We start from the raw sequence: 24,862 nt of genomic DNA, 5'->3' as shown, positions 1-24,862 counted from the left end.
CACACAGAGGACTGTAAATGACTCAGGATTCACAGGCTTAGCTGCTTAGTTGAGTTCCCAGACAGTGGTTGCGTTTTGGCCTCTTTATTTGTCAAAATTTTAGCAGTTGGAACTGTAATTAAAACAAAGCTATGAGCTATGGTTATTTTAAAGCTATCTAATTTTTTACTCTTTTCACAGATTACTGTTGCTTGTTTTCTTAGCTGGCATCTAACATGATGAAACTCTCAAAGTGGGGAAAACCCAGATTGCTATCTTGCAGAGTATGTGTTGGTTCAGAACAATTTTCCATGTAGCACAAAATGAGCAAAAAAGTGATGAGCAGCTGCTGCTGTTGTGACTATCATGTATCAGCTCTACATGAATCCCCTTTCTAATCTCTGGTATGCATTTTTAGGAAAAAAGTGCTTTCTTAAAAGATCAGCAGAATTTTTTGACACATTGTAGAATCTTCTTTGTAATGTAGGACATTAAGAAGACCTTCTTTACTATGAGAGTGGCAGAACAGTTGAACAGTTTGCCTAGGGAGGTGATGGAGGCCTCATCCCGGGAGACATTCAGGGTCAGGCTGGATGGGGCTCTGAGCAACCTGATCTAGTTAGGGATGTCCCTGCTTACTGCAGGGAGGTTAGACTAGATGACCTTTACAGGTCCCCTCCAACCCAATGCATTCTATGATTCTTGCAGTAATTAACACTTACTGTGCTGTGCAATGTATTGGAATACTTCACACATTCTGCTGGGAGCTAGAGGAGTAGCAAAATGGAGCCCTGTGGTAAGGCACAGAAATTCACTCAAGTACAAAAGTGTAGGTTTATTTTGGTAGGTTTCTAAAAATTATTTTGAAAACATAGATGCTTTTTGGCTGATAAGGTATTCCACCAGTTAAGGAAGGCAGTAGCAGTTAGTACCATAGTTTTATTTCGAGTATTTTCCCTACTTTGAAGTCACTGCATACAAATGAGATCTCACTGTACCTAAGAATTGTTATCTGCATTCACAATTACATGTACTTGATCTAGTGTCAAATGTAGTGTTTTCTGCCCTTTTTTTTTTAATCTCTGAAAAACCTGAGCAAGAGATGAAAGGTGAATTATTTCCCTTCCTGGGCATCATCATTAAGGTTGTTTATTAAAGTCTAATTATAGAACAAATCAGAAACAGCAGTGAAAACCCTTTGAGGGCAGTGAAATTGCATGGGGAGAGAAGGTGGCCTGAAGGACTCTTATTATTGATGCTTATGACAGAGAAGCAAAAGACACTGGGTTAAAATCTGTTTTCTTATGCATCGCACAGATTAACTTCAAGCCTCCCTTACAGACACTATATGTATATATAAGCTTAGACAAGAATTTTTAGGACACTGCAATGTTATCCTCTAGCCCCCTTCAAATACTTGGAGGCTCAGACTCCTCCTCAGAGCCTTCTCTTTTCAGGACTGTGCAACCTCAATTTTCCCAATGTGTCTTCACAGAAGAGGTGCTCCATTATGCCTCATTATGTTTGCTGTTATTATTGTAAGCCTTATGGGCATACAGTAAACTCATAGAACTGACATTTTTCATGGCATTAACTTCCAAATTTTAAAACCAGTTTTAGTTCTTTGTAAAGGGAGAGGAAGATGATCTGCTTTATTAGATGTACTCCTTCTCCTTCTTTTGACTTTAGTCAGTGTCTGGCTATTTTATTATATCCTATCCTGTGTGAGACTCCGTCACAACCAGGTGGACATATACATTGGGACAGTATTTTGCTTTACTGCAATTGTGGGCCAATTTGCTAACATTAAGGCTTTTAGAACCCATGCAAGTATAAAAACTATAATGAATCATGAAGAATAACAACAGATTTATTAAGACTTATTTGAGTTTCAGAAGCTGCACACTCAAACTGAACATATTACTTTTTCTCCTCTGCTTATTTGAATCTGGCTTGTCCAATCTGATTATGTCTAAGGAATTTCCTGCTGTCTTCTAGCAGGAGTCTTTATAATACCTATTGTTCAGAAATGCAATTTCTTTGTTCATTTGTTTCTTTGTGAGTGCAAATAATTTTGTTATTTCCCACTTCTACTTCTGTTGGCATTTGCCTTCTTTTTCCAGATCAAACAAAAATTTTTTTGTTGTTGTTACAATATTTGCAATCCTAGATTGCATGCACACAATTTGGCAGTCTCCTGCTGTTAGAAGGCACAGGGAGGAAATGGAAGCATTTAAATATGAAGGCAATCGTCAGGTCGTTTTAGTCAGTGTCAGCCTTTCCAAACTAGAGGGAAGGATAATTGGGCAAGAATTTATATTTAGTGGTAACTATTGTTATTTTAATTTTGATACCTGGGTCATTTTTTTCCCTGGTAATTTTGTTTTGAATAAAATTGTAGACTTTATTACTTCATTTATGTCTAAATTCTAGATGTCAGTTGTATACTGGGAAAATTATTCAGAATAGACATGTAGGTGAAATATGAATAAGAAAGCACTTGAAAACAGGTAGATATAAAAAGAATTTTTCTCAATGTGTTGCGTCAATGGAGAGATACCAGCCTATCCAAAACAGAAAAGGGACATTTGCCTCTACACATGGTGCCACATCCAGCTGGCAGCCAGTCACTAGTGGTGTCCCCCAGGGATTAGTGTTAGGCTTTGCAGGTTGGAAGGACCCCTGGCAGACAGCGAGGTCCGGCAGGGTCATCCTCTTGGTGCCTGCTCAGGATCGTGATGTCAGCCACGGGAATTTTAAACCCCGGTGGGGCTGAGCACGCAACGCCATTTTGGCTGGAGAGCCTTCTTGCCCGATTGCACGTGCCAGGGCAGCTGACAGAGTACAGAAGCTTATGTGGTAACTCAGATAAATTATAGTAGTTAGGTGGAATATGTATTTTTAACAACTAACAATAAAACCCCTGAACCATGGTAACCACTCAGCCAAAGGCTGTTAGAAAATCCATAGGTACCTGGACAGAACCGGTGCACAAGCACGCAGGTGTCCAGGCTGTTAGCTGCAGAGAGTGCTGGAGCCTGGCACTTTGAATGGAGGGCGAAGGGGACAATACCTGTATCAGGTGTCACCAGGTGAATTTTCTCCTCAACCTGGTGGCTGAGCTTAAGGATGAAGTGGCTGAGCTAAAGGATGAAGTATCAAGACTCAGGACTATAAGGGAATGTGAAAGGCAGTTTAGATATATGGGAGCAGGCTTGGCAGACCCCCCCCTGGTTGAGGGAGGCATCCCCGGAAACAGGGAGGGATGGATACAGGTCCCTGTTAGGGGAAGCAAGGGGAATCCATCCCAGCCCTCTTCCCTTCCCCCATTGTCCTTGCACAGTAAGTATGAGGCCCTGCAGGCTGTGGGCAATGTGGATGAGAGGGCTGAAGAGGAACCATCCTCTTCCAGAGATACCTGTGACTGCTGCAAGGGGAAAAGTTATCTTGTCTTTGTCACAAATGTGGTGTGCATATTGAAAAACTGGTTGCTGATTTTTTATTTTCTTTAACAGTGAAATTATTGTTCAAAATGAAAAATCTCTTTTCCTTTCTTCCCGAGTCTCTCTTGGTTCAGTCAAATTTGCATGCTGCAGCATTCGTTCTGTCTGTGTCAGAGACTTGGGGGCGGTGTGGTTGGGGGAGTGTTACATAAAATTCCACGGAAACTTGCAAAAGCAATGTGGTCTCAGTTATGAAGAAAACTACTGTGAATATATTTTGGTAAGTGTATTTCAGATGGGAATACTATAAAAAGTGCATAAGTTACTTGCTTGATACAGCGTTTTCAGGACCATGTTATTAAAGAAGGTAAGATGTGGCATTTGCAGATGACACCAAGTTGGGAGCAGGCATCGATCTGTTGGAGGGAAGGAGGGCCCTGTAAAGTGACCTTGACAGGCTGGATGGGTGGGCAGAGGCCAATGGGATGAGATTTAATAAGGCTAAGTGTAGGGTTCTACACTTTGGCCACAACAACCCCAAACAGTGCTATAGGCTGGGGACAGAGTAGCTGCAGAGCGGCCAGGCAGAGAGGGACCTGGGGGTGCTGGTAGATAGTAGCCAGCAGTGTGCCCAGGTGGCCAAGAAGGCCAATGTCCTCCCAGCCTGTATCAGGAATAGTGTGGCCAGCAAAACAAGTGAGGTTATTCTTCCCCTGTACTCAGCACTGGTCAGGCCACACCTTGAGTCCTGTGCCCAGCACTGGGCCCCTCAATTCAGGAGAGATGTTGAGGTACCGGAATGTGTCCAGAGAGGGGTGATGAGACTGGTGAGGGGCCTGGAACACAAGCCCTATGAGGAGAGGCTGAGTGAGCTGGGCTTAGCCTGGAGAAGAGGAGGCTCAGGGGAGACCTTCTTGCTGTCTACAACTACCTGAAGGGAGGTTGTAGCCCAGTGGGGGTCGGTCTGTTATCCCAGACAACCAGCAACAGAACAAGGGAACACAGTCTCAAGTTGTGCCAGGGGAGGTTCAAGCTGGATACTAGAAAGAAGTTCTTCACAGAGTGATTTGCCATTGGAATGGGCTTCCCAGGGAGGTGGTGGAGATCTTCAAGAAAAGACTGGATGAGGCACTTAGTGGTTGGATAGTTCTTGGTGATAGGTTGGACTGGATGATCTTGGAGGTCTCTTCCAACCTGGTTGATTCTATGATTCTATTCTGCTGTATCCCTCACATCATTTAAATGATTCTATATTTGTCAACATAGTCGTCGATAAAATTTCATTGCAGCATTTCTTTTTATCACTTGCCAATATATTGGGCTACTTGAGATTTTATTTTATTATGTAAATCAAGGACTATAATGAGATTGGTTCATAATAACATAAAAAGGAGCTATCCTGTGGATTTCTGGTTCTAAGAACAGCTCTTCCAGACCAGGCTTACTCCCTGATTCCACTGAACTGAGTAATTGCATCTGCTGTGATTTGAAATAGGGTGTTACACAGCAGACCTGAAGTAATTCTGCAAAGCTTTAGAAAACACAGCCCCAAAAGCATTGATAACCAAGCTGAACACCTATTTCATCTGTTTTATTGTTCTATGTGTTTCTTAGCAGTAAAAGAGGAAATAATTAATTTTGAATGAATGCAGGTAGAAACAGTGCTGAGTTATCAGTGCTTACTCTGCAGATGTATCTTTTGTGTTGAATTAGGTGGAAACAGCAACTGATTCTGATACAGAAAGCAGAGGCCTACGGGAATACCACTCTGTTGGAGTGCAAGTGGAAGATGAAAAAAGGTAATTTTAGCATGTACAAAAATCTTTCGTCTTTCATGTACAATGTACCCCTAAATAATTCACAAAGCCAAGTTTCATACAGGTGTGCTGCTCATTTCATAACATTTGTAGAGATTACTTTGCAGTTGCGTAATATTTAGTCAAATTCTCAGTTTTGAATTGGAGAAAAGGAAGTTAAAGTTATCTCAATTCACAGCAGGTGTCAGACACTATCTGGCTGCTAACTGCCTTTTACCATGATTGGCTAGAAGTAACCTGAAGCAATGGGCTCAGATGTGAATAGTTTTCACAAATAATCTTGGCTTCTCGACATGAAGCTTTTCTGAAAAAGCTGTGAGATATCACAAAGAAAGAGAGTAATATCTCTTCCAAGGAGAAAACCAGAATCCATTCACTGAAACGTTATTTTGTATAATCGCATATGTATTTATATGCCTTAATCTCTTTTCTTTCTCCCCTTCTTCTCCAAGACACGGACGATTCAAGCGTTCCAACAGCGTAACAGCTGCAGTCCAGGCTGACCTGGAACTGGAGGGCTTTCCAGGACACATCACCATGGAGGATAAGGGACTTCAGTTTGGCTCATCATTCCAGCAGCACTCAGAGCCCAGCACACCCACCCAATACAGTGCAGTGAGAACTGTGCGGACACAGGGACTGTTCAGTTACAGAGAAGACTATAGGACCCCAGTTGACACCTCAAACCTTCCACCACCAGAGCCCTGGCTAGAGCCAGCCATCGAGACAGTAGAGACTGGTCGAATGTCTCCTTGTCGACGGGATGGATCTTGGTTTATGAAGTTGCTACATACTGAAACTAAGAGAATGGAAGGGTGGTGTAAAGAAATGGAAAGAGAAGCAGAAGAAAATGATCTTTCTGAAGAAAGTAAGAACATTTCAGTATCTTTTTTTTTATAGATGTCTGATAAAATAAGAAATCTGCTAGGATTAAACTGTGGTCTGTAGTTTTGCCTTACTTATTTTGTAGTACCATAGACAATCTACAGAAGCATTAGATATAAGAACCCTGCCCTGCAACTGATTGTGCAAGATGGCATTTCCAAGAGTAAGATTTTGTAGAAGGAGCTGAGGAACCAGCCATGCAGTCAAGCCCAGGATCAAAGTCTGGTGTTAGATATGGCTGAAATGACTCATCCATAGCTCCAACTATGATACATTCTTTCCACTCACTCGTATGGCTTCAGTGCTTGAGCCTTTGCTAGAGCCCATATGAACATTCTTTTGATGTTTTTCTGAAGCCTGAGAATTTGCCTCTTATTAATAAGCAGCTTCATTACTTTTGAGGCAGTTCTACCTATCATAAAGGGGCTGTTGGCCGATCAGAAAGGAGTAGGCAAAACAATAGTTAAAACACTTCTGCGGTTACAAAGGCATACACACTATTAGTTCAGCTGCATTTTCTTATTACAGTTTTGTCAAGAATCATTATTATTCTCTCATGTCCTGTGGACACCTTGAAAGGAGTGATGGGACAAAGTGAAAAATAATGTGGACTATTTTGGAACAAGATCCAAGCCAGCACTAATGATAGTAATATATCAAAGTGGTCCTAGCACTCAGTAGCCAGCTCCCTGTGATTCCCTCTGAGGTCAATTATCCTTGTTCTTCAGGCTCAGTTTTATAAATATTTCAATCCCTGCCAATCTGAATGATTGTGTCAGCTGAGATTTTGTCAGATCACAAATTAGTTCATGTTAAGTTTTCTTACTAGCATCTTTTTCTGTACTCTCACAAATCTCACTATCACCTCACAAAACTCTTTCCTGATCTTCTTTCCTCCTCGGTAAGTTCTTGCTATGATCTGCCCTCAGGGCTTGAGCTAGTCCTACATAGTAACTAAAAGGCCATTTTTTGTGGTTAGGTCTGGTTTGGTTGTTGTTGGGGGATTTGTTGTTGTTGTTGTTGTGTGTGTTTTGGTTTGGTTTTGGTTGTTGGTGGTGGTTTTGGTTTTGTTGGTTTGGTTTGGTTTGTGGGATTTTTGGGTTGGTTGGTTTGTTTTTTTACTTGTCCTTTTCAAAAGAAAAAAAATGTCTGGGTTTACCTTGTAGTTTTTTATTTTACAGTCATATTTCTCCCATATATAGTGCACAATTCTGCCAAGTAATAGCACAGATTTGGGGTGGGGGAGAGCATAAGGCTCTTTTTCTTCCTTCAGCCTCTAGTGCTTTCTGGAGTGTAGCTTTTTATGCTTATTTTCATCATGGTAGAGCTGAGCTGAGAATTTTCTCTTTGCGTTTTTACTGTGAAGAATTTCATACTCTTCTAGGGGTTGTTAAAGTATGAAGAATAAAATATTTTGCTTTGCTTGGAACTGTGTGAAGATTTCCAAGCCTTCTTTAATAATTATTATTTTTCTAATCCTTCTTTTTATTCTGTATGTCTGTTTTTCTTTTCCCCTAATCTTTGTACTGCTGGTATTTCTCTGCCATCATGGAGTATCCCAAAGCACCTGCTTCCAAGGTTGCCTGTTAGTGATGTGGGGACATTAGTACTCAGAATCTGAAGCAGAGGTTCAAAGAGCAAGACTTTAATCTCCTTGGAAAGAGCAAAATTATTAAAGAGCAAAGGGAAGAAACACACAGGCAGTTGACCCCTCTCTTTCCCTAGGAGGCCAGGGAGAAGTCTGCAGGCAAAGGACAGATGTTTCCCGCCCCCTCTCCTTGCAAGCTCTTCCTCATGCACAGTCCTAATCAGATCTGCAGCCACACAAATGAGCACTGGAAACACTCTCATGTCAGTTCTTCTTCCTCACTCCAAGAGGGAGGGACTTAGCTCTAATAAGTGTTTTTCTATGAAATATGAAGCTGTGCATTATATTAGCAAAACTTAGAGAAGGTGATTTTAGCTGGCTACCCACTCCCAAATGCAAAATCACTGTCCCATCTTGTGAAGCTATGCTGTCGCACAACAGAAATACTCTGAAACACCTTACTACACAGGAAAACAGCTGTTAGGAAGATAGTTTTCAGTAAATTGTACATAGGACATGAAGATAAATTGGACTTCAGTAATTTTAATTTGTATTCAAAGTTAGTGACACCGTTTTAACCTAGAACATTTCAGTCAGGAAACAAAGCCAATTATCAGGACTTTGTTTCCCCATTTGTAGTGACTTTTCTCTGTAAAATAAAAAGAAACAGCAATTACCTGGTGTAGAGTTACTAAAACAATTGAAATGGACTCTTGAAAGCTCATCATTGAACTAAGCAAAATTAATTAATTACTTGTGTTTGGGAAACACAAGGTTAGAGAAATTATTAGAGCATAAGTCTATATAGCGTATGCAAAATCAGAGGTTTGTTTTCAGCTGATTGTCAAAAGTGACACCCAGACTTCTGATTTTCCTTTTTATGTGACTCATTTCAAGAGTTCTTCCTGAAATAATTTCCAAATTGCATTACCATTGAAATGGTATCCCTTGACCTAACACAGCTTACATCAAGTAAAAAGAAGTTATCAAAGAACTATTTTCACTGAGGGAATGAGCTGCATAGCATTTTCCAATTTCAGTATGAATAATTTTTTTTTTCCCTATTCAGTCTTTGACACATTTTGTATCCCCAGTTTGAGCTCAGGAGGTTGAAAGGTATGTATCCACAAGAACTAAAGTCTAATGGTAACCCAGCATGAAATGTATCTTGGCATATTTAAGCATTTCCCTGAAGAAAACACACACAAATAGGAAAGCCAGAAGCAATGAAATATGGTTTTCAATCTTCCAGCAGGAGCTACTACTCCCAAACCACTTCACAGCAAAGCTTGCACTTTCAAACTGTCATTGTTAATGCTGAATGTTGAGAGGTTTTTTGGTTGGTTGGTTGGTTGGTTGGGTTTTGTGTGCATTTGTTATTTTTGTAACTGAAGACCAAATATAGCTTGGTATCTCACAAATGAACTTGTCTTTATGATACCATTTCTATTTTGGTTTAATCACAGGAAGTGTTAAAATAGAACTGCATTTTAGAAAACCATTTCCTTTTCTGTGTTAACAGAATATCCTCAAGATCACAGAAAGCTGATTGCTGTATTGATTTTTTTTTTCTTTGACGGTAGCTTTTCTTCTATAATATTGTTTTAAGAGCTTCACTCATCAGGTCTTAGAAAAGAAGATAATCACTGCAACAAAAAATAATCTCTCCCTGTTTCTTTTCACACAATTTTGTTTATTTGGTCAGTTGCCATGACTCGTATTTTGGAGTCTCTGAAAAGTTCATGCACTGTTTGTGGGTGCAGCTAGTTGTTTTTCTCAGTGTTTATTATAACATAGATAGATAGACAGACAGATAGATAGCAATAATATACATGTGGCTGTAATTGTTCCCAGGGTAAGTCATCTGATCACATTCACTAGCAGGGTGCCTCCAAGCAAAGACATGTTTCTCAAGGGTGCTGACTGGAGTTTCAGTTTCAGACACTGAAAATTGTGTTTGGCTGCAAGTGCTGTGTAGGTGACGATAAGAAAAATGCTCTCAATTGTCACAAAGCTATTGAAGATCAAGAGGGCCAGGACTCCCATGAGCCACCCATGATCTCTGTGATGGACGCAGAGAAAAATGGGAAGAACTGGAAGGCACAACCTACAGCTGCAGTCCCACAGCTTATGGGCAAAGCAGAAGCAGAAGACATCCTCAGCTTCTGTATGCCACATGGCTTGGCTACTGAAATATTTTGGTTCACAAGTTAAATGGAGAACAGCCACACAGGGTTTACTCTCATAGAAAAATCCTAAGAGAGGTGCAAGAAAATTAACAATAGTATAAATAATAGCAGCAGAAACATTGTTTTGCTGGTATCTTCTGCATCATAATTAGGAGCTCTGCCAGCATATCTATATAGTAACGTGATCTCCAATATGAAAAAAAAAAAGAGCATTAGAGACATCAAAACATCACCCTTCTCTCCCCATAGCCATTCATTCCATGCATGCTGGATTTTTTTCTTGCTAATCACCTTGCTGATATTTCCACAGTACTGCAAGGAATTTACTAGCACAGCCCAATAGTAACAGAAAACGTGGAGTTAAATCTCCCATACTTTGGGAAAAATACAATAAAATAAAAGCCTCAGAACCAATTTATTTTAGTATATCCATCAATTAATCATCCATAAAAGCTTTCTTAGGCATTTGACCAAATATGGGTTATTCTTTAACCAAAGAGAAATTACTGACATAATTTCCTAATGCTCTTCATAAGCCTATTTTTTCAGGAGCTCTTGAAATTTACATTTGTATTGTTGTGAATGACTACAAAATGTCCTAGTTGCCCAGGTGAAAAAAAAGTCTTTAAAGTCAATGAATGACAGCACCATATTGTGGAATCCCAAAGTTCTTCCTAGCATTTGTATTCTGCTCAAATTTTGTCCCCTTTGAATTCAGGTCCAATGAAGTAAGAAGCAGACTTGCAGAGAGTCCCATTTGGTGCACAAGGGTCCCATTGCCCTACCACCCTTCAGAGCACTGCCAGTGGCTGCGACAACCTAAAATGTCATTTCATTCCAAACATTATACATTTATTAGTGCACCCACCTGCTGTGCTCATAGTGAAAAAGACATGCATTTCTGAGGATCACTAATTTAGTTTTGGAGGTTAGACAACTATCATAACACCCTGCTTTGAGTTACAAAGACAAACAAATTGCCAGCTTCAAGAGGGTTTTCCAGGCAATTTTTTTCAGATTGTTTGTGGAGCAATATATTTGCAAGTATAAAAAATAAAAATAAAGAGTGAACAAGCAAATGGAATGAAAATTTAAATTAAAAAGCCTCATTTAAATAAACAGTAATGAATGCCAGATGAGACTGATTGTTAGTAGCTTCTCATTGCTGCTGCACCAGTGGCACAACTGAGCAAGGCTTATAAACTGTCAAGCATAGAGTTACAACATTAGATGATAATCTTGGTTTCATCAATATAGATCTAACTTTTCACCCTTTACCTTTGTGATATGAAACCATTTAAAACTACAAGATTGTGTAGAATTTCTCAAACAATGTACATTACTTACAATTTTGTAATATGCTTATTGCATGGAAAAATACATCATTCAATTAACTGTGCATGTTATATACAGGCAATTTACACAATCTCTATCCAGGGTATAAATCTTGAGTCTGTTTCTTCCAAAGTCATGGTCAGGGTTTTGTATGTCTTCAGAATTGAAGCCGTATAGGACAACACAACAAAAATGGAATGCTTCATAACTGTCAGGGAGCAGAACTAAGGCTGTATTGACATTCAAGTAAATACAATATTATCCTAATGGAAGGAGTTATATGGATTACATGAATATGTCTATTTATGTGTGTTGGTAGGTTCTATCATAATTTATTTGCAAGGAAAATCTTTTAGGCATCACCAAATATCTCGGTCACTCCAGTCTCTAGCATTCATCATTCTTTCATGGAGATAATCAATCTGCACTCATAAGTAAATTCCCCAATGCATGAAATTAATAACAAGGCTTTGGCTGTCTATTAATATTGTGCTAAAGATTATGAATTTAAATGTTTTAATACTTTAATTTAATTACAGCAAAGCAGAGTAGCATGAATATGAGGGATTCTAACTTCTGTGTTTTATTACATCTGATTTACTTAAATTGAAATAGAGTTAGAACTCCAGTAAATGACAGAGCTATCATCATATATATGTGTATTGACTGCTGCAACTCACACAAGCAACCCAGAACCACTGTCTCACATACCCAACAGATGTGTATCACACCAAAATCATAGAATCATAAAATCAGTAAGGTTGGAAAAGACCTCAAAGATCATCAAGTCCAAAATGCTCCATTGCCTAAGTCTTGTTTGGTCTGACCAGACTTTAAATCACCAGTGCTTGTTGACATGATCCTTCAGGACAGTGAAGATACATGGGGGTTGGGGCAACTGTGGGATTCACTAGAAAATGTCAGTTCTAAATAGATTCTGTTAACATCTACATTTCTACAGTAGGGCTAAAAGATATACCCCATACTTGGGATATGTATATTAGCTATGAACTATAAAATTTCAGCAGAGGAAACTAAAATTGAACTTCTGTCACTGTGAAACAAGCACTACAAGCATCAGCCTGTAGAACCATCCTCATTTTCTTTCTGCCCAGTGAACAATTTGGCATAGTGTGGGATAGCTGATGTCAGGGACCTGCTACAGCACAGTTCTATCCTGGCAAAGAAGGGCCTCTGACCCCACTGGGGGTTTGTCTTATGTTCTGAGCCACAGAGCACTGAGTGAAAAGGAGTATACAAGGCTGTTTGTCACTTAAGTCTTTGTCTTTATTTAAAATGCTGAAAGCCAAATTAAAGCAATTTGTTTCAGATCAAGTGAAGCATTTCTTTCTTTTTGTTTTGTTTTGTTTTGTTTTTTGTTTTTGTTTAGCTTAGGGGTTTGTGTGTTTTGTGTGTTTCTTCTGTAGGTTTTAACATGCAAAGCATTGCTTTCCATCTGCCAGTAAGTCAATAGAGGAAGGTGAAGGGTTAGGTGATCAAAAGCCCCAAACCAATTCAAGTGCTTTGTTTCATTTGACCAACAAAACCAAACCAAAAACCCCAGTGAATTACTCCTGCAGCTCTGAACCACTTAACCCTTTCACAAATGGATGTCACATGGGACTGATGAATAATGCATAGTGCTGTTTAATTCAGTGTTGTGGTGCAGCTGTACTGTTTGTTTAACAGCAAATGGAATAGAGAACCATAGCTCTACATAGTAACACATGCTTTATAACATTAGAGTTTCTGTGTTTGGAACTGGAGCATAAAACTTCCAAATTGTCTCTTAATGCTACTTGTGGTTAAGCAGATGTTCTACTGGTCTAGAGAAAGCAATGTAATGCCTACCACCAAAATATTGTTTTCACAAGCCACTGAGGACACTCCTATACTGATTCTAAACAACAAAATATTAAACCCTGCCAAAGTTTAACGTGTTCTATATCACAGGCTGCAGATCAGTTCTGTACTATTGTAGCTTCATTCCACCTCTGCATCCTGTGTAACAAGTGTAGGAAGGAGGTGTAGGAAAGTACATTACTACCTACCAAACTATGGTATGCCATCAAATGTGGGAGTCCAGGAAGAATTAGTTTCCTAGAGATAAGCCAGGCTCCTTAGGCACTCCAGTCAACAGAAAGAAATAAGCATTTCCAGGAAGATATCTAAAGAGATCATCTGAAAATAAGTGCCTTACATGGCTAAGAAGAGTAGCTCAGGTTAGTGATTATAGAGAAAATTTTGAAAAATCAGAGATTTTAATTTAGACAGAAGACTGTTGGAAGCAAAGTCAGGTAAAATAAATTTGGTCCCTTTCCCTTGAGGTTTTTCACATTGTAAAAGACAAGTGCACTGACAGTGGGAAAAGCCCAACAAACCATGCGGCTGATCTTGATTCAGCAAAGTCCTGAAGCACCTACTTGTGCCCTGCTTTGTCTGAAACTTCTGTGGTAGAGACTCCATATATTTTCCTGGTTAGGTAACCTGTAACTCCTAATGGGGTGGGGTACCAAGCACTGTGTCAGAGACATGATTCCTCTGAGGATCTCATCCTTATGATAGGAGTCTCTACTGCTGTAGTTTAATGAAATAATCTCCCCCCCACAACAGACAGGATACAGAGTTCCACCAGGGATCATCCACATATGTGAGTGAAGTAATTTGTCATTGCTAAACCAGAAGATATTATCTAAAGTACATGTAAATCTCCCTTTGACATCAGAGAGAACAGGCATCCAACCAGTTCTTGAGTTCAAGACTATTTCAACAGATTTCAGTTTACATGAGCAAATGTAAATGTGGCAGGTGGTGGTTGTCGTTTCCTTTGAAATTCAAGATTCTTCTCAAAAACATACATATTTTTATGCCCACTACAGAAAGCTGTCTATATTCCCTTGTTTTCTCCTACTTCTTTAAGCATATACAGTCTTATCTGTGCTGACTTATTAATAATTTATTACCAAAGTGTAAGGTGTCACAGCTTTCCTATATCTCCCATCTTTTTCCAAAATGTTCTATGTATATAATCACCAGGCAAAACCAAATATTTACTTCTCTTGTAAAATAAATACTAATTTCATCTACATATCTTTGATCTGGGATTTGCATTTAGTGACAAAAGCAGTCTCTTGACCATAACCTCTCTGTCTGCTTAGTCCTAGGTAAGATCCGAAGTGCTGTTGGAAGCGCTCAGCTCCTCATGTCTCAGAAATTCCAGCAATTTTATTGGCTTTGTCAGCAAAATCTGGTAAGTCACCATGTCTTGCCATTTTTCAAATGTTTAAAGGCTATTTATCCAAAGATATTTCACAAAATCAGTTTTCCATTGTAGAATTTAATATTCTAAATATTTAGAATGTAATATTTGATGGTTGGACTTAGACACCAATTGAGACAATACGATGATTCCATGACATTTTTATTTCCCAGGCAACAACAGAAAGAAGTGTAGCATAGCCAAACAATGGCATTCTGAAATGTCATCTTCATGTCTTATATTCTGTCTTACTGCTCCTTTTAGATTTTGGTGGGTTTTTTTTAACTTAATCATTAAGTATTATGTTAGTACATTTTATTTTCTTTTATTGTCAAAGCAAACATGTAATTTCAGTGTTCCATATTTTCTCTTTTTTTGCTGTCTTTATTAAAGAAAAAAAAAATGAGAATGGAACAAGCACAAGCTCTCTGAGACATAATATTATGGCTTATTTTTGTAATACCTTAAAATAAAAACTGTATTTCTAGTGAGAAAGGAGAAATTTTCCACATTATGGTAAGTGGAAAATAGTGAAATAGCAGAATAGCATAGAGGATATGATTGAGCTTTCTACCAACCTTAAAATAGGACTGATCTTGGAAATGAGAATATACAGACTGACCATAAAATTGGGTTTTGTAATTTGCATTGCCAATTATATATAAGATGGCCTAGGGCTAAAGGAACAGATGCAGTATATTACTTCTGAGAGTTACTGCTATTGTTCTGGTAGTTCATTAGAAACTAATTCAAACCTAAATGTTATCTTCATTAATATGACAGCAGCCATCAGTAATACAAACGTTGTGGCAAGATGCTACTGATCAATACAAGAAGGTGAATCTTCTAGCTGCAGCCACTAAAAAATCAAATGTGACTTTCACATTTTCACTATCCCTACACCTGATGTATTTAAAGTGTTGAATTGGGTTGTGAGCATGATGGCAGACCTGACCTATCTTGTTAGATAAATTTATTTCCTTGTTACTATTTGCCACAGAACTTTTTAAGGCAAAGCATGCCTTCTGCGGAGACCTACTTACTGCTTTCCACCCATAACGTTAAACATCCAGAATTCTTGAAACTGCAATCAAATATTACTGAACAAGTCATGCCAAGAATGTCCTACCTCCTGATAGAAAAGGATGAGATACATGGTCCTTGTTAGGAAAGAATCCAATTATCCACTTCAAAGACTCTGTCAAAACAAGAATTTTAATAGCTGTTACAAAGTGACAAAGGAAATATGCAAAGTCAAGCAAGCAGGAGATGACCATGTTTGTAATACCCAGTACATCGTGTGTGCTCTCTCTAGACATTTGTTTCATAGCAAAAGAAAATCTTCATCAATGTCTAAAAGTTTCTCACTGCAAATTTGAAAGTGCCCTCCATTACCTGATTGATTAAGCTATGCAAACTAAGATTTGGAGAGCCTAACTTCCACTCCACTTGATTTATCTTCAAGTGGATCCAGCACTTGTGCTCAAGAGCATTGCTGTAATAACAAGTGCAGATCCTGCTCAGCACAGCCATCAGCTGCTTGAAAATGCCAACAGTTCATTACTGCAAAAGCAGACAACATGACCAAAAAAAAAGGGCTAGATTTTATTTCTGTCCTTATTTGGATAATAAATCTTTGAACTCCCTAACAGCTATGTTCCACTTTGAAGGTTTGGGCTGTGAATATTCTTCAGCTTCATTAAATCAGCAATGGACTCTGCAGAAAGCAGGAACTGCAGAACTCAACTTTTAGCTCATTCATGTTTTGAGGCTTTTCTTCCTATGCGTAATAACAGAGTTTGTTGTTAAATAGGCACTTAGGACATATCCACGGCAGGCTTTCTGTACACTCCCAAGGCCTTATTGTGGTGCCTTACGAGACCCTGCCAGATAGCAGCACTCAGTGCATTCTCCCAGCTAAAAACATTGACCAGTTACAGGGCTGCCACACAGCAGTTTTTCTAACAGTGTTCAACAACAATAAGCATAAATGTAGGAAAGAGAACAACGAGGTTTATTTCTGCCAATTCAAAATGTAGCAATGGTTTAAGAAGAGTAATCTACTTAGTCAAACTGAAATTTAACCAGGACACTCACAGGCATGGGCCCCTATGGTCTTTTCTGAAGGGTCATGGGGATTTCTAGGGACATATTTGATTATGCTTTGGATTAAGATCTCTAACCAAAGATTCTCACTTAGTGCAAGGGTTTTTTTAGGAATCTGTCTGCCTATCTCCCACAGTGTACTGTTCCCACTAACTCCCAGAAAAAATAATCAGTGGTTAATAACTACTCCCTTCTGCATTATTCACATTATCTCTTGTAATGCTCTGTTTTGTCTTTGAAGTGTCCTCCTCCATGTTCACTACTCAGCAGAGATCTTGCTCAGCTAGTGACGTCATCTCTTGCTATATCATGGTTGCAAGTAAAACCAGAGCAGCTCAAGCACCAGCTAGGTACTTTTTGCTCGCTTTAGGCTTCCTTCAGAAGGACTGTAAACCTGAATTCCAAAGAAGATAAAAATAAATTAACAGCTTCAGGGAAGAAACATGTTGAAGCCAGTCTTTTCAAGACTAGCTAGCTGTAGTGGTAATCATTTGTGCCAGCATTTTCTGGAGGAACATGGACCCACAGGCGACAGCAGCAGAAGCCATCCCTCTTTTGCCCAGTGTACGCACCAAAATTCCTCTGCCGGCAGCTGTGCTGGAGGCTGCCACATTCCCAAACGCCACGAATGGAGTGGGGGTGCACAATGGTACAAAAGAGCAATTATCCTTGATTCAGAAGGCAATGGCATTTCAATGAGTGACATTGTTTTATGGCTTTTTAGGATAAACCAGGGAGAGGGACTAAGTGGACCAGACTGGAGAGGACTGTCCTGACAAATTTCACACAGTGAATTGGTTCCTGAAGCCTGAGATACTGACCTCTGTGGAGTAACTAATACCACTTAGATGAATTTTAAATGGTTTTGGAGTAAATTGGGATCTATTCAATTAAGTTATTTTCAGTGAACACTAATCTGCAGTTGTATCATGTCTCCCAGAAGTCTATTATAATCTGTATGAGAGTTCTTTTAAGTCCCCATAACTCCCTACAAATAGGAGATTTTCTTCTAGTAAAGAAGACTTCTAAGTGAATAGGTTATTAGGCTGGTTCTTGGCACAGATTCCCAAAGAGGATAGATAGGGATGACACTGCAGATTGTCATGCCCAGCTCCAGCCACTGAGCTCCCACAGTAGCATCTGCAAATGTGAGTAGCAATTGCTAGTTTAAGACCCTGAGAAACATGTGATTCAAGGAAGGAATTCAGTAGAAATGCTGACTTATATCCCCATTTTTAGGCAACTGTGTAGGGCTGTGTTCGGTATCTAAAATGGCTTTGTTCACCAGATTGGTGAAAGATAGAGCTTTGCTTCAGCAATAACACCAGTGTTTCTAAACACCTTATTTCATTAAAGTGACGAAGCTGTCTTCTTGAATACTGATGCACACAAAATCATGGGGTTAAGAGTCTCCATAGTACCTCCTCACGTAATTTTTATCCAGCATTTACATCAGGTTCATAGTCGAGCAGAGGGTCATCATTGGTTACCACTAATGTTTGCTCCATTACGTCCTATGCATATAGTGCCACTTAATTGTAGTACATTTGGCTAGTGCCTTCCCCATTCCTGAGCATGATTTGGCTCTGCAGAGAGCAAAATCCTACCATCCTGATCAAAATTTTGTGCCTTATGTATACACATTCAAAAATTCAAGATGATGTAAACATCTGATTCATCATAAGCTGACAACTTCTTCATGATCTTGTTTTACCTTCTAATCAGCTATCATGCATGTAACATTTAAGTAGAAAGCCTTCAGGCTGGCTATAACATGAGCCACATTTCCCTTCCCTTTAGTAACCAGCAGGCAGAGGCTGTCAGCTTGTCTCTGTTTAGACATGCAGGTCAGCACAGCGTACGGTGCTCCTGCACCACATGTATTCCGGAAGGATCATGTATGTCATCCAACTCATGCATCTTTGGCTTGTGTAAGGAGGCGCAACTTCCAGTCACCACTCCCAGCTGTAAAGCCTGCAGAGTTAGCTCTGAGTAGCACTGCAGCAAAGTCATCTGGCACAATGCCCTTCCTATCTCAAAGCACATTGTTTAAAGCCTCCTGATCTATTCATGTTCTTTCCTTTGTGCATAACAGGACCCGAGTGCCATGCCGAGACCAACTTCCCAGGACCTAGCAGGTTTCTGGGACTTATTGCAGCTCTCAATTGAAGACGTCAGCATGAAGTTTGATGAACTGCACCAGTTGAAACTCAATGAATGGAAAATAATAGAATCACCTGAAAGGAAGGTAAGCAGACCATGGACAATACCTTCTACTCCCTATTTGTAGTCCTGCAGTCTCTTTCTGTTAAATACAGTAGTGGAACATGATAGGTTTCTAACCCTAGAAAGTATCTAATTGGCATGGCTCAATTTAGACACTGCAGCTTTCGTAAGATGTGAGGGGTTTTTTCTTCTTAACAATGTCAAGCTGAATTGTATAACAAATAAAATGTATTTTTCTAAGTAAATTCATCCCAAAACACTTTTGTTCAAATTACTTGGATTCACATTCTCAAGGCTAGAAATGCAATATTCTCCGATTAATTCAGAAAGCTCAAGAGTTCAATCAAGGTGAGCTCAGCACTCTGCTACATTTGGGGCAGTTCAAGCCTGAGCGCTAAAGCATTTGATCCTGCCTGCATGACACAACTGATACTAGAACAGGAGTGAGATAAATACACATGGCAAAACACAGCACAGATCAAACTAAAACCTGGCCCACAAAAGTCTGAGGGACAAAGAGCACTTCTGGCAAACTGCCTGCACCTCTGCCCGGCAGCTCCACCCCTAGAAGATACCCCCACCACAATGCTTACAAACCAAAGGTAACAAATTTCCCACAAAAGCAGAGTAAAATTCAAAAACTACCTTTCCCTTCTCTCGAGCTCCATCCCCACTTAAGTTATCCCACTGTCCTTGCTGATTATTGTATCAGTCAGATGAAGGCAGCATTTGTTTTGAGTCAGCACTGTTGGCCTCAGGTGAATACTTGTTTGGTTTTGGAGGAATTAGGAGGCATTTTGACAACTCTTTCATTTCTTCATGCTCCTCTTGGATTTTAATTTTCAGCCAACTGGTTGGTGGATGGTGAGTGTGCAACTCTTGCTTACTAGTGACAACTGGAACTAAGAAGTTATTAGAGCAACAGCAGTCTTGTGTCAGAACAATGATGTTCCTAAGAGGGAAGTAACTTTAAAAAAATAATAATTAAAAAATGGGGGGACAGCAAGAATGGAGCCCTTATTTTCCTGACAGAAAGCAGGAAATAGTAAAAATTAAGACTGCAAGAGCAGCTGTCATCACAAACAGCATCTTAAGCTGCTGCACTGCTCCCCTTGAGTTGGGAATGTAGAACTACATTCTTAAATAACTTTAATTGTTTAGTCTTGGCTAATGCTTTTTTCTAGTAGACTCCAAATTAGGACTTTTTGATAGACGAAAAAATGAAGAGTTTGTAACCCACAGGTGCATCAGTTCAATTTTTGTATTATTTGGAATCTGCTGTGCATCAAATTAACTGTGTTCTCCATAAAGAACAGCCCATTCTCTGGACTATTACTCTTACTTAAAGAAGTGATGTAACAGAAAGATTGATCAGAGCAATCATACTATATCTATGAAGTTGTGGACTCTCCATCTTTGGGACTATTCAGACCAGTAGTAAATATGATGTTGAAAAAACTGCCTTAACTTCGAAGTTGCATCTAATTTCAAGTGGGGTTTAAATGGGGGTTCTACAAGATCCCCTCCAGAGGTGCCTTCCAACCTAAACTACTGTATAATTCTGTGATTCTACATTATCATTTTAAGGCACTTATATGGTATTTGAGAGTCCCTAAATGGAGTAAAATATCCATTTCATACTTCAAAATATTTTTTTATTTAAAACACACAGAATAGTTTACAACTACTTTGGTATCAAAGTCTAGTGACTCTCACTCTATAATTCAATAATTCTCCAGTTTTTTAGTTGTTTTTTTTTTTCCCCCCCAAATGGTCCATGCTGGCAAGCAGAACAATTATCCCTGTGTTCTATCTCTAGCTGATGCTTGCATGTTACTGTTTAGCAATTCATGGAAGAGACTAAACTAATAGACAAGTATGCACAGCTGCTTTCTCATATCCAACTGAGGCTAAGCTCAGTATGATTAATTTAATTAAAAACCCTGTCCTGATAATCTTAGACAGTCTTTTCACTTGATCAGACCACACAGATGTGCTGAATTCTTATTGGAGAGCCAGTGTGTGTTTCTGTTTATAATGAATGTGGTAATGTGTCAGCTCTGGTTAAACAAACACACATGGAAGTGAGGTAGGCAGATTGCATGTGCAGGATACCTGCAAGGACAGTAGAAGGATGTGTAGCCTTTTTTAAGGCACAGGACTGCTGAGTTCGTAATGGTTGCTGGAACAAAAGGGTGTTGTCAGTGTCCCTAGTGTGGATAGCTATTCATGTAATCTGTTAGGTGATTGGAGAGCAGAGATTGAGCATGCTTGATGTACGTAACCAGTATTTTGCATTTCATGTCTTCGATTTGCATGCTCTGCTTATGGTACCTTCCACATGCAGTTCACCCTCAGTTTTAATACCCTGTTGCAGGAAGAAAGAAAGATTCCTCCTCCTGTACCAAAGAAGCCCCCAAAAGGAAAATTCCCTATCACAAGAGAAAAATCTCTGGACCTACCCGACAGACAGCGCCAAGAAGCTAGAAGACGGCTAATGGCTGCTAAGAGAGCAGCCTCTTTCCGACAGAATTCAGCCACAGAGCGTGCAGACAGCATCGAGATATATATCCCAGAGGCTCAAACCCGGCTTTAAAGACAGAATGCTGCAGAGTTCCTTTTTTAAACAAAATGCTTGTACAGTTTGTCACTTATCTAGTAATTTTTGTCTCATTCTCTCCACTAAATATGCCCTTGCTGTTGTGTTCTTTGTGCCATAAGCACAGTGGAATGCTTTTGATTTCCTCAGAATTTGCTGAGCTCACTGCAAGAATGACTTCTTTTTGTATTTATTGTCTGACTTACAATCAGCTACAATGGATAGGGCTTGTCAAGACCTGACTTATCCAATATATTCTCAGAGGACAACAAGAAACACCTCTTGAGATGGAACCCAGCTTACTTTTTTTGTTATTTATATTTTTATAAAATGTGTGATAATTAGGAATAAGAATAACAAACTATAAATGGGTGCATCTCACCATTCACTAGAGGCATTAGCTAATCCAAGTAGAAGGTGCTACAAATGTAAAGAGCAGGAAAGAAAGAATCCATTTATCTCTCTGACCTCCAGTTTCTTTTCCTAGAACCCAGCTGACATATTTACCCATGTGCTCTGCCACTCTGCTCATCTTTGTTACTGCAAAATAACATTAGGCCGCTCATGTCATGTCAAGTTTCTGGAGATGAACAGGGATGTCCAGCCACTAAAACTCCAAAGTTCATCAGAAACCAAGAAGCATACAAGTCTGGTGGTGGTGGTGGGAATGCCCGCTGAGAAACGTTTGCTGTTAGCAGTATAATGACACTCTGAAACCTAAGCAAAATTAGAATGCAAGAGGACTTGAGTGATTGGTGAAAGGAAAATGGAAGCCTTAAAAAGTTAGATCTTCTGTAGCAAGATGTGTAAAGAAAAAAATTATACTCGCTCCTTTGGAACGCTCATTGCATTTTTAACAGTTCTTTTACATGTTAACATTTCTTTTACAAACCTTCTCTCTTTCATTTCAAGAGTTGTGCTACATGTAATATTTCAAAATCTCAAAATGTTATTATCAATTGAGTTTCCAGGGTATCCTTGAGAAGAAAAAAAAAAAAAGAAAAAAAAAAAATCTTGCTTGTTTAAAATTCCAGTTGTGATGTTGTAAACAGTTTAAGAAATATGAATGTGAGTGGTAAGTATATCTAAGTTTAAATGGTTATGTTAAGGTAAAGGTGAACTGTAATTACAGTTGTATTTTTTTCAGAACTATTTTTCTATGCAGTATCATTTATGGCAAGAATAGGCTTCTTGCTTGCTTCAGACATAACAAAAACCATGACTCAAGAGATAAGTGGTTAAGCGATTTCCAGCCATGGAATATAAGGAAAATATATTTTCAAGCCTCGTGGTGTCCGAAGAGAAAAGTGGTAACTGCCACAGTCAAGAGGCTTTTATTTAAAACAAATGAGGCAGAATTATTCCACTTCACCTACTTTCCAGAACCAACCGACCATCCTAGCACTTATTAGTCTTCAGGTGAAGACGCAATAAGATTAGTAACCCTCAGCCCCCCGATTCCAAGCTTTGAATCCTACTGAACACTACTTTAGGTCAAAAGAGTCTGAATCCAGTGAAACAGACAGCCCCAGCTACCACATCCCTTGTTTACCTGCTTTAACAAATGCAATGTAGTTAGCCATAGGCAGAACAGCTATTTAATTATACTCAAGCACTTTGGTTCTTCACCTGACGAGCACTTTAAATCCAAGTCCCATACACCCTGCAGCCTGATGAATGACTGAAAACATGAAGTATACTACGTTATGCAGATCTGACATTGCTTCAAATCTGTTTTCTTTTGAGTTTTGTTTTGCCTTTTCCTTCTCTTTTTCCTACAGTGTGTAGTATTAAGCATGATTTCTGTCTTTGGAGCACAGCTGATACAGCATGTTTAGCTTCAAGATACGAATCTTTAGAGAGGAAGTTTTAAGATGTTTCTATGAGGAGAAAACCTTGTAAATTCAGCCTGATATCTGGTATCTACTTTACCAAATAGCCTTAAACTATATTTGGAAGCAAAAACCAAGAAGAATGTATATCCTTCAAAAAAGCAAAAAAAGGGAAAAAAAAAAAAAGGAAAAAAATAATAATTTTAAAAAATAATAAATCCCTGAAATATTCTTCTATAGATGAAAACATTATATTTCCCATTCCTTGTGTTTTCAGGGCATTTTCTATCAAGGAAAGAGCTGACTCCTAGGTAGTGTACAATATCGATGCTACTGCCTATATTTCTTGTACTATTTTAAGTACCAAAGTACCTTCAGACATTGGCATCTTCAGTCTTGGAAACGGATATCTAAAGTGGAGCTGCTAATTGGAATTAACTGCACAAAACTAAGCTAGTGTCTTTCCTAGATTTAAGAAATTGAAAATTGACATACACATACCTATACATATATGGCAGCTGATATGTTTTATCTAACTTTCCTGTACACTTCAAGGAGAAATCATACTTGACTTACTCACTTGAAAACCCCCATCTACAGTGACAGGTCATGCAGTTAAGACAGGTTGTATTTATATCCTGCCAGTAATCAGACTTTATAAAGACTAGGTGTAAAAACAATAGATTACAGATAAACTTGGATCCCAGCTGAACGAATAACGCTGACTTGGAGCAGTCTGTATAAGTCTTTAATTTTAGAATCATATTTTGATAGTTTTTTTTGATACATGAAAATGTGGTTGGACGTTCTCAGGCAAAAAGAGGCCTGTATGAAAGTTGCCAACCCTATATTTTACATTTCTCATGCTATTATGAGAAAATGTTCAATATAAGCTTCGGAAATCTCTGAGTTCTGTTTGTTTCACTTTTGTTCTTGAAGAAAGAAAAAAAAAGAGGAAAGAATCAAAAGTAAACTAGATGCCTAGTGAAAGATCTGATAATCTGTTATCTCTGCATCTTACATTTCAAGTGCAATATACTAAATTATCATACAGGTAACATTCTATCATTAAAGGCAAATAAGCCATTTCTATTTGCATATTGTATATCTGGCTAGTTTAGGAAAATAACATTATGCTTATCATACTTGTGTTGCAAGTAATCAAAGTCAAATTCCTTCAGTCCCTGACATGAGGAACATGGCATGTGGTATCTTAATAAACAGATCAGTCGCAATCTGACCGCACACCAGAAAAATTCAGTTACAAAAGCAACATAGGAGGACCATCAATAAACAGAATGGTAGAAAGTTTCTCTGCTTAGAAACTTCATGGTGTAGACTCACACAGAGCAGCTTTGTATAGCAGAATAGCCTAGTGCTTAATTAAATACCGATTGGAACAATATTAATTTTAACGGATTAAAAGGATAGAAAGTCTCTGTTCATTTCTTCATTGGCTGTAAAACACAAGTATAATAAACACAATTCTAAAAAATTAAATAAAAATAAAGCTCTTACTAGTAAAATTACTGATATTCACCATGCTTATATTTGCTCTGTATATTTTTTTACATCTTAACTTCTTTGTAAATTGGTGAAGGGCA

General features: G+C 38.8%; 1 protein-coding gene across 11 annotated transcripts in view; it reads left to right on the top strand.

The window, feature by feature from the left end:
• DLGAP2 (DLG associated protein 2) overlaps positions 1–24,191 on the top strand; it is a 463,517-nt gene extending 439,326 nt beyond the window's left edge. For 9 of the 11 annotated variants that reach the window (XM_054179979.1, XM_054179977.1, XM_054179978.1 and 6 more), the window contains 6 exons: positions 5,136–5,221; positions 5,692–6,107; positions 14,395–14,486; positions 18,697–18,849; positions 19,674–19,691; positions 21,205–24,191. In XM_054179979.1, the coding sequence (XP_054035954.1) occupies positions 5,136–5,221; positions 5,692–6,107; positions 14,395–14,486; positions 18,697–18,849; positions 19,674–19,691; positions 21,205–21,423 (984 nt within the window). In that variant the 3' untranslated portion in view covers positions 21,424–24,191. The remainder of the gene's footprint in view (positions 1–5,135; positions 5,222–5,691; positions 6,108–14,394; positions 14,487–18,696; positions 18,850–19,673; positions 19,692–21,204) is intronic. The other 2 variants (XM_054179984.1, XM_054179976.1) reach the window with 1 other exon arrangement.
• Positions 24,192–24,862: the final 671 nt, after the last annotated feature.

The sequence above is a fragment of the Dryobates pubescens genome, chromosome 3 (assembly GCF_014839835.1).
Source record: "Dryobates pubescens isolate bDryPub1 chromosome 3, bDryPub1.pri, whole genome shotgun sequence".
NCBI lineage: Eukaryota > Metazoa > Chordata > Aves > Piciformes > Picidae > Dryobates > Dryobates pubescens.
Note: the sequence above shows the minus strand (reverse complement) of the source record. Positions and strands in the feature narration are given on the sequence as shown.